Source organism: Telopea speciosissima, chromosome 10 (genome assembly GCF_018873765.1).
Source record: "Telopea speciosissima isolate NSW1024214 ecotype Mountain lineage chromosome 10, Tspe_v1, whole genome shotgun sequence".
Classification (NCBI taxonomy): domain Eukaryota; kingdom Viridiplantae; phylum Streptophyta; class Magnoliopsida; order Proteales; family Proteaceae; genus Telopea; species Telopea speciosissima.
In genome coordinates this window covers 49,686,503-49,700,586 of record NC_057925.1, presented here as the reverse complement: position 1 = coordinate 49,700,586, position 14,084 = coordinate 49,686,503, and the positions used below count along the sequence as shown (strand labels likewise).

The window sequence follows — 14,084 nt, the reverse complement described above, 5'->3', positions numbered from 1 at the left end:
TGACATGAAAATATAGAAACCTTCTTTATCGCCCGCTTTCCCCTCTCATGTCTTTTGCAGCTGAAGCTGAGAGGGTGACGGCACGAAAGTCTAGAGTCTAGACACACCAGTCAAATGACACGTCGATCGAGGCCACGGCCCACTTTGCCACGTAACCCCTCAACACAACACGTCAACACTCTACTCTCTCTCTTTCTCCTCTCTCACTTTTTATTTTTTTTTTGATAGTTTTCATGAACAGATTTTCCTCTTCTCTTGACCGAGCCCTGCTCTGTTTCTACTCCGTCAGTTCCTTTTAATCGAGTCTTAAGCTTTTCCATTCCTTTCCCTCCATTTCTGCGGGTCATGCTTCTGCAGCAGTTCATCCCATGGAGGGTATCAATGCAGAAGATTTGGAGCTTTATCTATTTTCTTCCCTTGTTCCTACTGCTCCTCATTCTCGGCCTCCTCAAAGGTAACCTAACCAATTAAGCATTTAGCTAACAATTCCTTTTTCTCGTCTTTGTTTCCTCCTCTCTGGTAGAAGGAAAGGAATGTGATTTTTATTTAGCAAAAACAAATCCAATCATATCTGCAACTCTGAGCATCATTCTGAAATAAAATTGAAGGGTTTTTTTTTTTTTTGGGTGGAGTGGGGTGTTTTCAAAGATTTTCATGTGCATTAGATACATATTCCTCCCAAAAATTTGCGCAAACAGTGGTTTCTATATATCTTTAGAAAGCAAGACAGAACTTGATCAAAACGATCCATCAAACAGTATATTTTCATGGAAATAGATGACCTTGGCGAGTGTTCAGCCTTCAGTTCCATCATGCCCTGTTGAGGTAGTTCAAATAGGTCTTCAAAACTTGTACAATACTGAATCAATGATGAATTTGGAATATAGAAGTACATGAATCAATCCTCCCCGCTTTGGCACCCATTTGATTCCCCTGCAACATGCTCTGTTAATGATGTTGTGGGTTAACTTGTATATTAGTTTCTAAAATATATTTCTTTTGCAGCGGTCATCGTTGGGCCAGTTGTAACTGTGATCATTCTAATTGGAAATTCTTCTGTAATCCTTGGATTATGGCCTGCACATGTCTTCTGGACTTACTATTGTGTGGCAAAGTATGTTTCTTTTCACCTCTGTCTATACATCTAACCTTAAATGAATCTTCTACCTTCTTCACATATGCACTTGTTCACACCTGTCTTCCTCTCCTGTTTCTTATTTCAGAACCAAAAAGTTTGGGTTGGTTTTGAAGATTCTAGTATTGATATCATTGCCACTACCACTTGTCCTTTGGCCAATCTTTGCCATTGTTGGAAGCCTTCTAGCAGGAGTAGGATATGGTTATTTCACTCCATTAATTGCGACTTTTGAAGCTGCCGGGAATCAAGTCGAAAACAAACTTCTCCATTGCGTTGTGGTATGATTCCTCCTCAATTTACTCTTTATGAGGACAACAGAACCAAACAATAACTGTTGTCAACCAGGAGATTGAATTTAAGCTAACATCATAGCAGTAAGTTATCAGCTGTTCACCAGAAAATATGCTCAGGAGCCACCATTTGATAGGTCCTACAATCTCACTGTATGATCAATCAAGTATGACCTCAAATCCATTGCATTTGAGGAGTAGATATGGGATCTAATGGGGTTCACTGCATTGTGTACCTGATGGTGTCTTCTTTCATATATAACTTGATTCAAATTCTGCAAACGGGTGGGTTATGATTGTGCATGAATGTCAGGATGGTAGCTGGAGCACAATTGAGGGAAGCTGCACGGTGGTGCGAGACTTTACAGACTTCTGTTTCCACTCTTACTTTTCTTACATGGATGAATTGACTGAAGAAGTACCTGAAGATGAAAAGCCCATGAGCATTAAGTGAAGGATCTAACCCCCTTCTCTCTCTCTCTTTTCTCTTTTTCCTAGGCCTGTGGGAGGTGATCATATTGGGGATATAAATGTACCAAACTTAACACATTCCATTTCTCTTAAAAGGTTATGGAAGCTGCCGGCTTGTTTATTTGTTAGCCTGCTCGCTGTGCCTGTAGATGTGCTTTTAGTAACTGCTGTTGCCCTATGGAAAAGTCCTCTCATGTTGTTCAAAGGATGGAAGAGGCTGCTTGAAGACTTGATCGGCAGAGAGGGACCATTTCTGGAGGCAGCATGTGTCCCATTTGCTGGACTTGCCATCATACTGTGGCCATTAGCAGTGGTTGGGGCTGTGATTAGTGCTTTTTTCTGCAGCTTCTTTCTTGCTTCTTATAGCGGTATTGTTGTCTATCAGGTATATAGAGCTCCTCCTTTCCTTGATTCTAGTTTGACATGTGTTCTGTATTGTTATTTATGTATCAAGGTGCAACATTACTGATTCTCATCCATAACTGCCAGGAAAACTCACCTAGGATGGGACTTGCTTTCATTATATCTGTTATTGCCCTCTTTGATGAATACACAAATGATTTACTTTATTTGAGGGAGGGGTCCTGCCTTCCAAGGTAAAACCTGAGTTACCTAACCTTTTGAACTTGCACCACTAAGCATCACAGGCACCCGACTCCCTAGTAGATTTACTATTCTTTCCTAGATTCCAGGATCATTCATGAGAAAGTGTCTGTTTCATTCATATTTGATGGCAAGTATGATGCTTGTGACAACTAAGCATCGGAGTTACCACGACTCCCTAATAGATTTTGTCATTCCTTCCTAGATTCCGGACTTATTCATGAAAAACTGTCTTTTTCATTTATATAGTAATTTTGATGGCAAGTAATATACTTGTGACAGCCAGGCCTAAGTACCGTAAACAAATGAACCCCCCGTCGGATATCCTTGAGAGAAGGAAATCAACGGACAATGATGAGAATGATTCAAATAATGGAAGAATAGGCCCTCATGGTTCAAAATTAGTTTCAGAACGGACAAGAACACTGAAGATTGCCATTCAACAGCTAAAGCCGATGCAAGTAAGGATCTTGCACATTGACCTGTATTATTAATTGCTGCTATTTCACAATTTCATTCTGGATGATGTGGCAGGTTTGGGATTGGCTGTTCCGATCTTGTGAGGTGAATGGTAGGATACTCCTCCATGATGGTCTGCTAACAAGAACAGACATTGAGGAATGCATTGTGAAAGGGAAATGTAAAAAGTTGGAAATTAAACTCCCTGCTTGGTCAATTCTCCAATGCCTGCTGGTCTCAGCAAAGTCTAACTCCTCTGGGTTGCTAATTTGTATGTTTGCCTCAAATTTGCAATCTTTTTAGCGTGGTCAAACTTGCAATCTTTTTAGCGTGGTTGAACTTAGAAGTAGTTCTAATTCTGTTAATGTAATGCTGTTTTTCAGCTGATGAGTTAGAACTAACAAGGATTAACTGGCCAAAGGACAAGGTGCTTGAATGGTTCATGGGGCCATTACTGACTATGAAGGAGCAAATCAAAGGCCTTCAGTTAAATGAGAATGAAGAATCCTGCTTGAGAGGATTGATAATGAACTGCAAAAATGAAAGGCCAGAGGACTGGAATGATACAGAATTTCCATCTGATGACAACATCAGAAGAGCTCAGCTGCAGGCCATATTAAGAAGGTAAGGTCAATAATATCTTCACCTGAAAAGTATCTTGAGAGAGTAGTGATTCCAGAGAACAGAAACATATATGAAATCTATTAGTTTCAAGAATTGAAGAATGGATGTCAAATAGATTTACGTTTGCACTGATTTGTGATTAGGTCGATCAGGTTATTGAACTTAAGAATCAAATACACATGAGTGTGTTATGCTATAAAACATTACATGACACTGCTAAAATACATTGTTGATGATTCAAATTATAGGGCACAATGCAAGGTTCTAATTTAGCAGTGAATTAACATGGCGTTATATTTATTGAAAGAAGGTTTTTTAATATGGCAGTCCACATAATTAAGCCATGGTCGGGTAATGTAGATGGGGTTCAACTAAGAACCACTCTACAATAGGTTCGATGATAGGTTGCAGCAGAACATCAAATTAGAAACAAAATCAGAATTATTAACTTAGTAAATAAGAACCAAACCAGCCAGCAGAAAGTCACCAAACTTAGGTCGAGTGGAGGTATGTTGAACATGTTCTATGTTCCAAAATTCAGCCAGTTCTGATGGCTGAAGGCTGTGATATGAAGGGGAATCGAAAATAGAAACTTAGCCCTCAAAATAGAAGGTTGTACAGTATCTCACAAACCAACTGCGATCTGGGCTCCAAACAGGGAGGGATCAAGTATAGGCCCTGGTAGCAGTGACAAGCCCTCAAAATCTCAGCCAATTCTGATCGGTGTGTTGCTGAGATATGTCCTTCACAAGTTACAGCAGCAAAATCAGATGGCAGGGAGCAGCAGCAGCAGCAGCCTTCAATCGATGGTTTGCAGCAACAGCAGCCTTCTGAGTTGATTGGGAATGGATTCTGATCTTCAGGGTGTGTTCTCACAGAGATTTGTTGCAGTCACAAGCAGCAGCAGCAATGGAGATCGAGTAGAGGTAGGAGAAAAAGATAGAAGAAGGGGGTAGAGGGATGGGCTTTCTCGGCCCTGGGTCTCTCACCCACAGCTATACCAGCTGTTGAAACAAGGATTTGTTCCCATAACTGAGTGCAAGGATGCCTCAAAACTTCATTCAATAATTCATTGTTTAACTATTACAAGAAGGGCTGCTTATTTAATGAAGTAGGCTATTTTGAAGAAGGTAGAAAAATAGAAACTTTCTAAAAATCTAGATTCCTTATTTCAAAATAGAAACTCTTATTGTGGAGAACAAAACAAAAAAAATAGTAACAAACTGAAATTAGAAACTACCTAATATAAACTGAAAATAGGAACTAAACTATGGCAGCATTTGGATAGAATCTTCCTCCACTTGATGGGCCCACAAGATCTTCTAAAAATCAATCGCAAACAAGGCAAGCTTTGGCTTTGACAATGTTCACGTGAACAGTAGTACCACATGAACAGTAAGTCCTGACTCTTCTCTTCTTCATGCTTCGATCTACATCATCGGGTGCCTACTTCTGCCAAATCGGATAGGGCTGAAATTTTGTTGACTGGTAGACCTCAATGCCCCCTGATCATATGTCGAGTTTCAGCCTGAATGGAGTTATCTGGCAAAACAGATCATTGAAAAATCTAGAAATTTGACATGAGTGTAAGGAAATACCAACGGTGTGCATGGACATACATGGGATAAATGATTGAATTTTGGATCTGACATTTGGCATATGGCCTATCCAGACAATCTCTTAGGTTTCCTACATGGGTGGAATTGGGTGTCCCAACTAAAGACCCCCCCCCCCTTTAGTACCAGGCCAGGGAACCTTTTGCCATGTTTTTACTTTAAAAAAAAATATGAATCTAGTAAGAGAGCATTGGGAGAGTAACTTATACTAATTTGCTGATTCTCGCATCTCCATTGACAATGATTTTATTAAGTTTCTAAGTAGAGTAAGGAGTAGCAGATATCTCTAGACTGCGAGTTCAAACACATATCTTCCATTGTTTTTGCATGGTCAAAGTATGAGAAGCATTGTGACATTCAGTGAACAGATGGACCATGAAAAAGATCTCATAAGCCCGTCTGTCTCACCCCCACCCTCCCAATCACACACACACACACACACAAAAGGGATGTTTATTCCACTTTTATCATGATATCATTTTTAATCCTCTATTTAGAGGAGTAAATTTTGTGGATTAATTTGTAGACATATTGGGTTATACATAGTCTCTTTAGACAATCATATGGGAACTGGTTCTACTTGCAGACTTCAAGGAATTGTATCTTCCATGTCAAGAATGCCGACCTTCAGACGCCGTTTCAGGAGCTTGTTGAAAGTGCTGTATATAGAATTAATGAGAATTGATGCTTTGAGAAGCGAGGATTTGACACAAGAAGCTAGTGGCAATAACTCGGCCAATTCTGGAGAGAGAAGAGGTAAAGACGTCGGAGGAAAAACCTACAACAATGAAGAGATTGTGTAACTTAAAATAACTATTACCACTCTGAGATACTAAACTGAAATTGCCCTCCTTTGTATTATAGGGAGAGGTGCCGATTGATTCTGCAAGAGTTTGCTCAGGTGTTGAGGGTTGTTAATTCACAAAAATTAGCTACTTGTTTGTTCCGTGTCCTCCGAACCATGTCTCTGTTCTATTGTCATTGCAGGGTGCATTGAATCGGAGGTGAGAGTCTAAGCTCCATGTATTGCAGCTTAGGATTAATCTGTTCAATGCCATTGCATGGTGCTAATATCGATACTTGCTCAATCCTGTATCTGTGGAATGGTTCTAATTTAAGATGAATCTTTAAAAAAATAAGACGTATTCAGTGCACGAGGCTCCCGCCACTGTGGGGTTTGGGAAGGGTCATAATATAAGCCTTGCCCCTATTTTTTACACCTTTACCCTTGCACTAAGGCCCACCCTTAAAGTCAAGCTAAGTCTGACCTAACTCAGTTCTGATCCCTTTACTGGGGTCCAATTCTTTTTTAATGGCCACATGAATTTAACATAAAACCACATTTTGGTCCCAATTCCTTCACTGGGGTCCATTTTTTTTTATATCCGGATTTAATTGGATCAGCTCAGGCTTTTACATAGGAGTGAAGTGGGGCCTAGGGGTCAGACTTAGCTTGACTTTGAGGATTGGCTTGTGAAAATTGCTAGGGTTTTGGGATGGATAAATTTGGATTAACATTGACAGAACATGACTAAAATCCTGATGCTATTTGTAGTTTTCTTGTACTTTTTAAGATTTTATAGAGTAGCTTTTTTGCCCTTTTGGTTGAATTTTTTATAGAGTAGCTGGCGTTCTTGAGAATAGATGACACTAGGGATGTAAATGGATAACCGAAATTCGAATTCGAATTCGCATCCGTATTCGTTTAGGGGCATCCGTATTCATTTAGAGATATCCGGAAAAAAATCCGAATATTCCGATTAAAATCCGTCCGAAAAAAATCCGAATACTTAATAATAAAAAATTAAGTAAATAATGATTTTTAGGGTTTTTGAAGATTAAACAAGTTCTAGAATATGATGAAAAGAGAATCATGATCTAAGAGATATGGATTGAGAGAGAATTGTATCCGCTAGGGGGAGGAAGGTCCGGGTTACACAAGGCAGATATGTAAACGGATGGTCGAAAATCCGAATCCGATCCGCATCCTAATCCGTTTAGAGGTATTCGTATTCGGCCAGGGAATATCCGGCTCCGATCACATTTGATCCGTATCCGATCCGAATCCGATCCGTTTACATCCCTAGATGACACCAAGATCCATCCTAACATGGAGGTTTCAAGTATAGTTAGGGATGCTACGGAGAAGACATAGAAGGTATCAAGGTATTTATAAAAACAAAAAGATACATGTCATCACCTAATTATTATATGTGAAGCATACATGCACCGGGTAGATGATCTAAAATCCCTATCCGTGGAAGACATGGAAGGCATTTATGAAAACAAAAAGACACATGTCATCACCTAATTATTGTATGTGAAGCATACATGCACGGGGTAGATGATCTAAAATCCCTATCCGTGGAAGACATGGAAGGCATTTATGAAAACAAAAAAACACATGTCATCACCTAATTATTATATGTGAAGCATACATGCACGGGTAGATGATCCAAATGGCCTACCCGTGGAAGACATGGAGGGCATTTATGAAAACAAAAAGACACATGTCATCACCTAATTATTGTATGTGAAGCATACATGCACGGGTAGGTGATCCAAACTTGTTTCTTAAACATGTTCAATTTCTCTACATCGCACTAGTTCTGCCATGTGGAAGGTTGGATGGGTTTGAAGTTTCGTGGACAAGTAAACTCAAATTTCTCCTCTTTTGACTTGTTGTCAAGTTTTACTGTATTAGGTTGCTAAGAGGGTGCGTGTGCATACATGGGAGAGTGTAAGATTGAATTGAATTTAAAATTTGACATGTGAGCAATCCAATTATCCAATGGGCAAAATAATCACATTATCCAGCCTCGAACTAAAGGGTGCGCCCATTTAGAAAACTTCTTTAGATATGCCGACTAAAACAACCCGTTTTTGCCTTAATTAAAAAGCTAGGTAGGCAATTATCTTATGGCAAAAATGTCTCATTATGGACGGGTTGCATGCTTAAAAACACTTTCCAACTGTTTTATTCATATGGTTGATGATGTGGCAATTTTTAACTATATAGATTGGTATGGTCCCTCATGGATTAACCATATGTCAAATTATGTGTAAGAATTTAATCATATACTCAATTTGTATTCATTTATGTATGTGCGTAATGGCCAATTATTTTGGCAATTTTTTTTTAAACTTTATTTTCTTTTATCTACAAAACTTTAATTGTATTAAAATTTGGGGGCAGTTTTCATGCACGGTCGTGGATAAGAAGAATCTTTTACACTGAATTTTAGTAACCGTCAGATTGAATTGTTTTAATCTGAACCGTCCAAGAATAAAGTAATGATATGTACTTCTCCTATACGATTACTCTTTCAAATACGTTTGTATATATCAACAATAAATAAAAAAAAGGGAATTAGAACGATTAGAGAAAAAAGGGGGAAAGTTGTTTCGTTCTCTACAACTCTTTTTTTTCAATTACTTTACTTTTGGCCTGCAACTCCTTTTCGTTCTCTGCAACTCTTCTTCAAACACCGGTTTCTTTCATGTCTATCTCAAATCTCAATCGATCACACGAAAGGTACTTGTAGCTCCACGATGCAATCGATCAATGAACTTTGGAAGCAGGGGATAGGGATTTATTACAAGTCAAGGAATCAAAATGGGGAAAGGATTATTACAAACTGATTTGAACAAATAAAAACCAAACAAAAATGGAAACTGAGACTTCAAGTGATGCTAGCAGAACCGCTTAAACAACAGCAAACTTCACGAACTGCTCCATTGCCTTCTTCACAAATGTTGCAGATACCTCCCAAATGGAATAACAAGATCCGGAAATGGAAATGGAGAAGTGGGGGTATTTTGGATTCCAAAGACAAGAAATCAAATACAGAAATGGAAGAGAAAGTGGCTCGGTGGATTTGGGTTGGGATTTTAGAAGATAGGAAAGATGAAAGAAGATTAGAAAATGAATGGGGAAATGGATCGGTGATTGATGTTGGTGGGGTAAAACAAAAATGGTAGAAGTGGGATTAATGGATGGTTTTGGTGATAGACTAATGGAAGGTGGGTTTCAGTTGAATGGAAGAAGAACAAGAAGAGATTCGTGGGGTTTAGTTCAAAAGGAAAAATAAGAGAGGATGAAAAAGAGGCAGCAGCACTGGTCAGCATCAGCGACAGCGGCAACAAGCTTGGTTCTTCCCCGGCTCAGAAAGGGCCTGCGATGAACTGTCTGACCAAACTCTCTCTCTCTTTTCCTTTCTCTTTTTTGTTTTCTCTCTCACTCTGTTCCTTTTTTCTCTCTTTTCTTTTCTCTTTTTGTTTTTTCTCTCACTCAGTTATTTTTTCTCTCTTCTTGTATCCGATTTTCCCTTTGTTTTTTTTTCTTTTTGTGAATCCTCTCCACTCAATCCCTCTTTTCTCTCTCACCTCCACAATGACGGCCACCCGTCTTTTAAGATCAATAGGCATGGGAGGGGTTGGGGGGAGAGGCAAACCTCTCTGTGATTTATCCTTTCCCATTGATTCTCCCTCTTCCTACCACAGGTTTCCTCGCTTCAATGCAATCAACGGGGTCAGCATCGACGACGAAAGCTATTCCCGGAGAGCACCAAACATCAGAAACAACAGCAACGGACATGGGGTTCGTCAACGTGGTGGGCGTCGTCAAGCCCTGCTGGTTCTTCGTCGTGTGTGGGTTCCGCTGCTTCAACCTTCCTCACCTTCTTAGCTTGCATCTTCCACGTATTTGAAAAAAAGCGTTGCAGAAGAAACAAAAGGAAGTTGTTTGAAGTGACAACATATTTGAAAAAATAGTTGCAGAGAACGAAACAAAGGAAGAAGGAAGTTGTTTTGGTTTTTTTTTTTATTTTTTTATTATTATAAATTATTGTATTTTTTAATCATTATTGATAAATACAAAAGTCTTTTACAAGTATTTGAAAAGGTATTGAAAGGTACCCATAAGCGTATAGGAGTTATTTACAATTAGTTTATTCTTGGACGGTTTAGATTAAAATACTTTAATCTGACGGTTACTAAAAACCAGTGTAAATGATTCCTCTTATACTCGATCATGCATGAAACTTTTAACTTTAAAATTTTATAGATAGATAAAAAATGATAAAATGTACTTTTGAGCCAACATTTATGATAAATGGATCACCAAGTAACAAATATTAGGTTAGGACGTTTTGTTAGACTTGACAACATGTCTATACTGCTACCACCTATTATGTTAGAAGTTGACCTGTTAGAGAAACAAGTAAAGGATTCATGTAATATAGTTGGTGAAAGCAACAGTTGAGGGAAAATTATTCTCTCCAATTCCTTAAAAGTGTGACAGTGCAGCAGTGCTAGGTGGAGATGTCGACACCTGGTAGCTGTCACATCCAACCGTTAATATCAATGAGCTCGGACCATTGGATGCGGCAGCTGCCAAGTGTCAACATCTCCAACTAGCACTGCCACACTTTAGGAATTAGAGAGGATAATAATCCACATTTGAGATGGTGATTTGATTTTGAAATTTGGCACACAAGAAAAATTGTCCACCAATCAGTGGAGGAGGATAAGGTCTAATGGCTCCAAGGGTAGTTCTAGCGAGCTAGTTAGATAAGATATGGCAAATGCTAGGCAACATTCGTATGGGTTTATGGGGCAGTGGGCTATGCACAGCCATAATTTGGGCCCGCTCCCTGAAAGTGGGTCCCAAATCCATTCCAACCCAACCGCCTAATTGCCTAATCCTGCTCTGGGGCATTTTTGAGCTTTGAACTAATAAAGGGTTTTCTTGAAAGTGGAAACAGATGAAGCGCATGGTTCTAAGTATCGGTATGGTATCGCCCAATATATGGGTGATATGTATCGAATTTGTTAATCATCAATATTGATATCGTGTCGATACTGTATCTGTAGTATGGTACGGACAAAGGATTAAATGATCAAAAAATTCATTTTTAAAAGAAATTCAAGGATAATTTTGTCCGATCCAGACCGATATCATTATGGTTTTGCGGACTACCGACACCTGTTCCAATACCGTGCACTAAAACCATGATGAAGAGCCATTATCTTGTAAATATCTGATACCTTGAAATAAGCATGGTGAAATGAAGAGAAGAATAATACAAAATTACAGATTTTCAGTGTAGCAGTAAAGCTTCTTAAACTAAAGAAGAGGGGGAGGAGGAGTGAAGATTGATGAAGAACATATTTTTCACTTGGGAAATGGTTACAGTATTAATTTTAATCAATACTTGTAACCTTTCACGTACAAACTCTCGGAGGCCAATCCTCCACCGGAACCGCCTGTATATTTGCCAAGGGTAGCCTCAGAATTGGCCTTGCACCTAATCAAGAATGTCTCCTGAGCTTTGCCCACGTTCTCCTTCTTCCCAGCCCATAACTTCAGCGTGCTCTGCTGAAGAGCTCTCCCAAACGAGAAGGACAACGTCCATGGCTTCAGCACTTCCAACTTGTTCATGGCGTTCAGATTCAGTGTTGCCTGCTCCTCACTTTGCCCTCCCGACAGGAACACAATCCCTGGCACCGCCGGTGGTACCGTTCGACGTAATGCTGCAACCGTGTACTCTGCAATCTCCTCTGGAGTCACCTGTTGTTGCATAGATTTAAAAAATAAAAATAAAAAAACAAAAGAAGAAAGGTTTAGGAAAATGTTCTGTGCCTAATGAGGCCATTCAACTGTTTGAGCACTAGATTGACCAGTCTAGTATGAGATATGTTAAAGGGTTTGATTTAACGAGTTTCATCAGCTTTGGAGCTTTTAGCCGTCAAGTAACCTAACAAAGTAACCTAACAGAAACTCATTTGTTGGGTTTCATGAAAATAATAAGTACGAGTTCTACCCAAGTCTCCCAATAAATGGTATCTAAGCTAAAATATTTATATGAACAAGCAAACCTTGGGGCTCTCAGAGCCAGGAGTGACCATATTAGGCTTGAGGAGGGTTCCTTCTAGAAGCACATGTTGATCATTAAGAGCCTTATAAACAGCGGCCAATACGGTCTCAGTAACGGCGGCGCATTTCTTGATGTCATGGCTGCCGTCGGTGAGAATCTCCGGTTCCACTATGGGGACGAGCCCATTCTCTTGACAGATAATAGCGTAACGAGCCAAACCCTGAGCGTTCTGTTGGATAGACAGCTCAGATGGTTCAGTGGGCCCAATCTTAAGTACAGCACGCCACTTGGCAAAACGAGCACCAGCCTTGTAGTACTGCTGGCAACGAGAGCCAAGTGAGTCAAGGCCCTGAGTGGTGGTCTCACCATTAGTGCCGGCAATATCGACGGTGCCTTTATCGACCTTAATGCCAGGAATGACATTGTTCTCTTGGAGAACCTCAACGAAGGGTTTGCCGTCAGTGGTTTTCTGGTAAAGAGTTTCCTCGAAGAGGATAACGCCGGAAAGGTAAGGAAGGGCGTTGGGAGAAGTGAAGAGGAGTTGTCGGAGAGCTTGTCTGTTGGATTCTATATTCTCAACGTTGATGCTGGAGAGACGTTTTCCGATGGTTCCTGTGCTTTCGTCCGCCGCTAAAATGCCTTTACCTGGTGTTGCTATGTATTTGGCGTTCTTTATCAGCTCATCTGCGTATTTTCCTACGAAGGCGGACATGGCTTCTTCTAGGGCTTAAAGGTGGTGGTGGTGATTGATGATTTGAAATGGAGTGGATAAGAGAGATAGAGAGAGAGAATTAGTTACTATATAGATTCAGAGATGAAGGAATATACCAAAAGGATTTACATGAAAGATTGGAGATACGTGTTTCAGGATTAGCCCATGAAGGGTTTTCGTTCTTGGATAGAGCAATGAGTGATCCCTTTTTTTTCCTCAATCTGTGGATCTTCACAATAAGAGATTTTTTGCGAGTCGCGACTCGTAGTGATGGACCCCTTGGGTCGACTTCATTCTCGTCCTTTTCTTCCTTCTTCTGAGAGAGGAATTTTTTCCCTCTCAGGTTCGCTGCCCGATAGGACTGTGTGGTTCCTCTTATACAGCGAAAATGACGATTTAACCTCACTCGGGTAATGTGTTCGGACAAGGGTTAGGTCGTCATTTACGCCGCCTATAAAAGGATTGAGACAACTAAACCGAACAGAAAATCTGAGAGGTTAATGATCCGATCTCTCAGGGCACAAATGGTCTGGTTGGCATAGAATGTAAAGTCTGTCTTTGGAACTTTCGACCTATCGGATTCCTCGCATATAAAAAATCTCTCTCTCTCTGCCTTTTGCTTTTTACTTTCATCAGAAAAGTGTTTCTCAGTCTATAAGATATTTTGACTGTTTTCTATGCTCTCTCACCACAGGTTTAGATCGGGCAATTCCTATCGGAAGCGGTGGAGAAAGATACCGATTCTGGAGCAGTCCCCGATACAGGTCAATCCAGATCTATATCGGATCGATATTGATTGAGACCAATCCCATCTTCGATATGATTCCTAAAAGCATGCCTCTCAGAGAGTTGGGCTCATGTTCACTTACGTGAACATACCAAAACGGCTCATAGCTGTCAAGATGGAATCCACCCTCTGAGACCCACATGGGGTGGATTCCATCTTGACAACTGTGAGCTGTTCTCATACGTTCTCATACCTCCCTCTCAGATATAGATTTTGGGAGAGACAACAGTACCTCGTTGCTAGTTTACATTAAGAGTAAGGGTGTCAATTTGGAAAAGAAACTTGTTTAACATCTTACCAAATCGAGCCAAATAAGAATCAGTATGGTTTTGGTATTAAGAAAATGAATTTGGCATGGTTTTAGTATCTAAGGTAAAACCGTTCGGCATGAACCATAACGTACCGTACCATACCAAATTACTTATTCTCAAATCAAACCGAGTATATACATGTATAGTAAGTATAAATTATGTATCTCTTTTTTTTTTTTGGTAAAAATAAATTAT

At 39.9% G+C, this 14,084-nt stretch overlaps 2 protein-coding genes across 2 annotated transcripts; one reads left to right on the top strand and one right to left on the bottom strand.

Annotated features, from left to right (window-relative positions):
• Positions 1-215: 215 nt before the first annotated feature.
• Positions 216-6,014, top strand: LOC122643989 (uncharacterized membrane protein At3g27390). The gene is made up of 10 exons (XM_043837579.1): positions 216-454; positions 1,006-1,114; positions 1,224-1,416; positions 1,742-1,878; positions 1,996-2,284; positions 2,389-2,495; positions 2,789-2,963; positions 3,037-3,232; positions 3,345-3,585; positions 5,788-6,014. Exons 1-10 carry the CDS (start codon positions 346-348, stop codon positions 6,002-6,004), a joined length of 1,773 nt encoding a protein of 590 aa, XP_043693514.1. The 5' UTR covers positions 216-345; the 3' UTR covers positions 6,005-6,014.
• A 5,378-nt stretch (positions 6,015-11,392) lies between these two features.
• On the bottom strand, positions 11,393-12,849 carry LOC122643992 (fructose-bisphosphate aldolase, cytoplasmic isozyme 1). Its single transcript, XM_043837581.1, has 2 exons — positions 12,081-12,849; positions 11,393-11,772 (listed from the first exon to the last, which is right to left on the bottom strand). Exons 1-2 carry the CDS (start codon positions 12,789-12,791, stop codon positions 11,410-11,412), a joined length of 1,074 nt encoding a protein of 357 aa, XP_043693516.1. The 5' UTR covers positions 12,792-12,849; the 3' UTR covers positions 11,393-11,409.
• Positions 12,850-14,084: the final 1,235 nt, after the last annotated feature.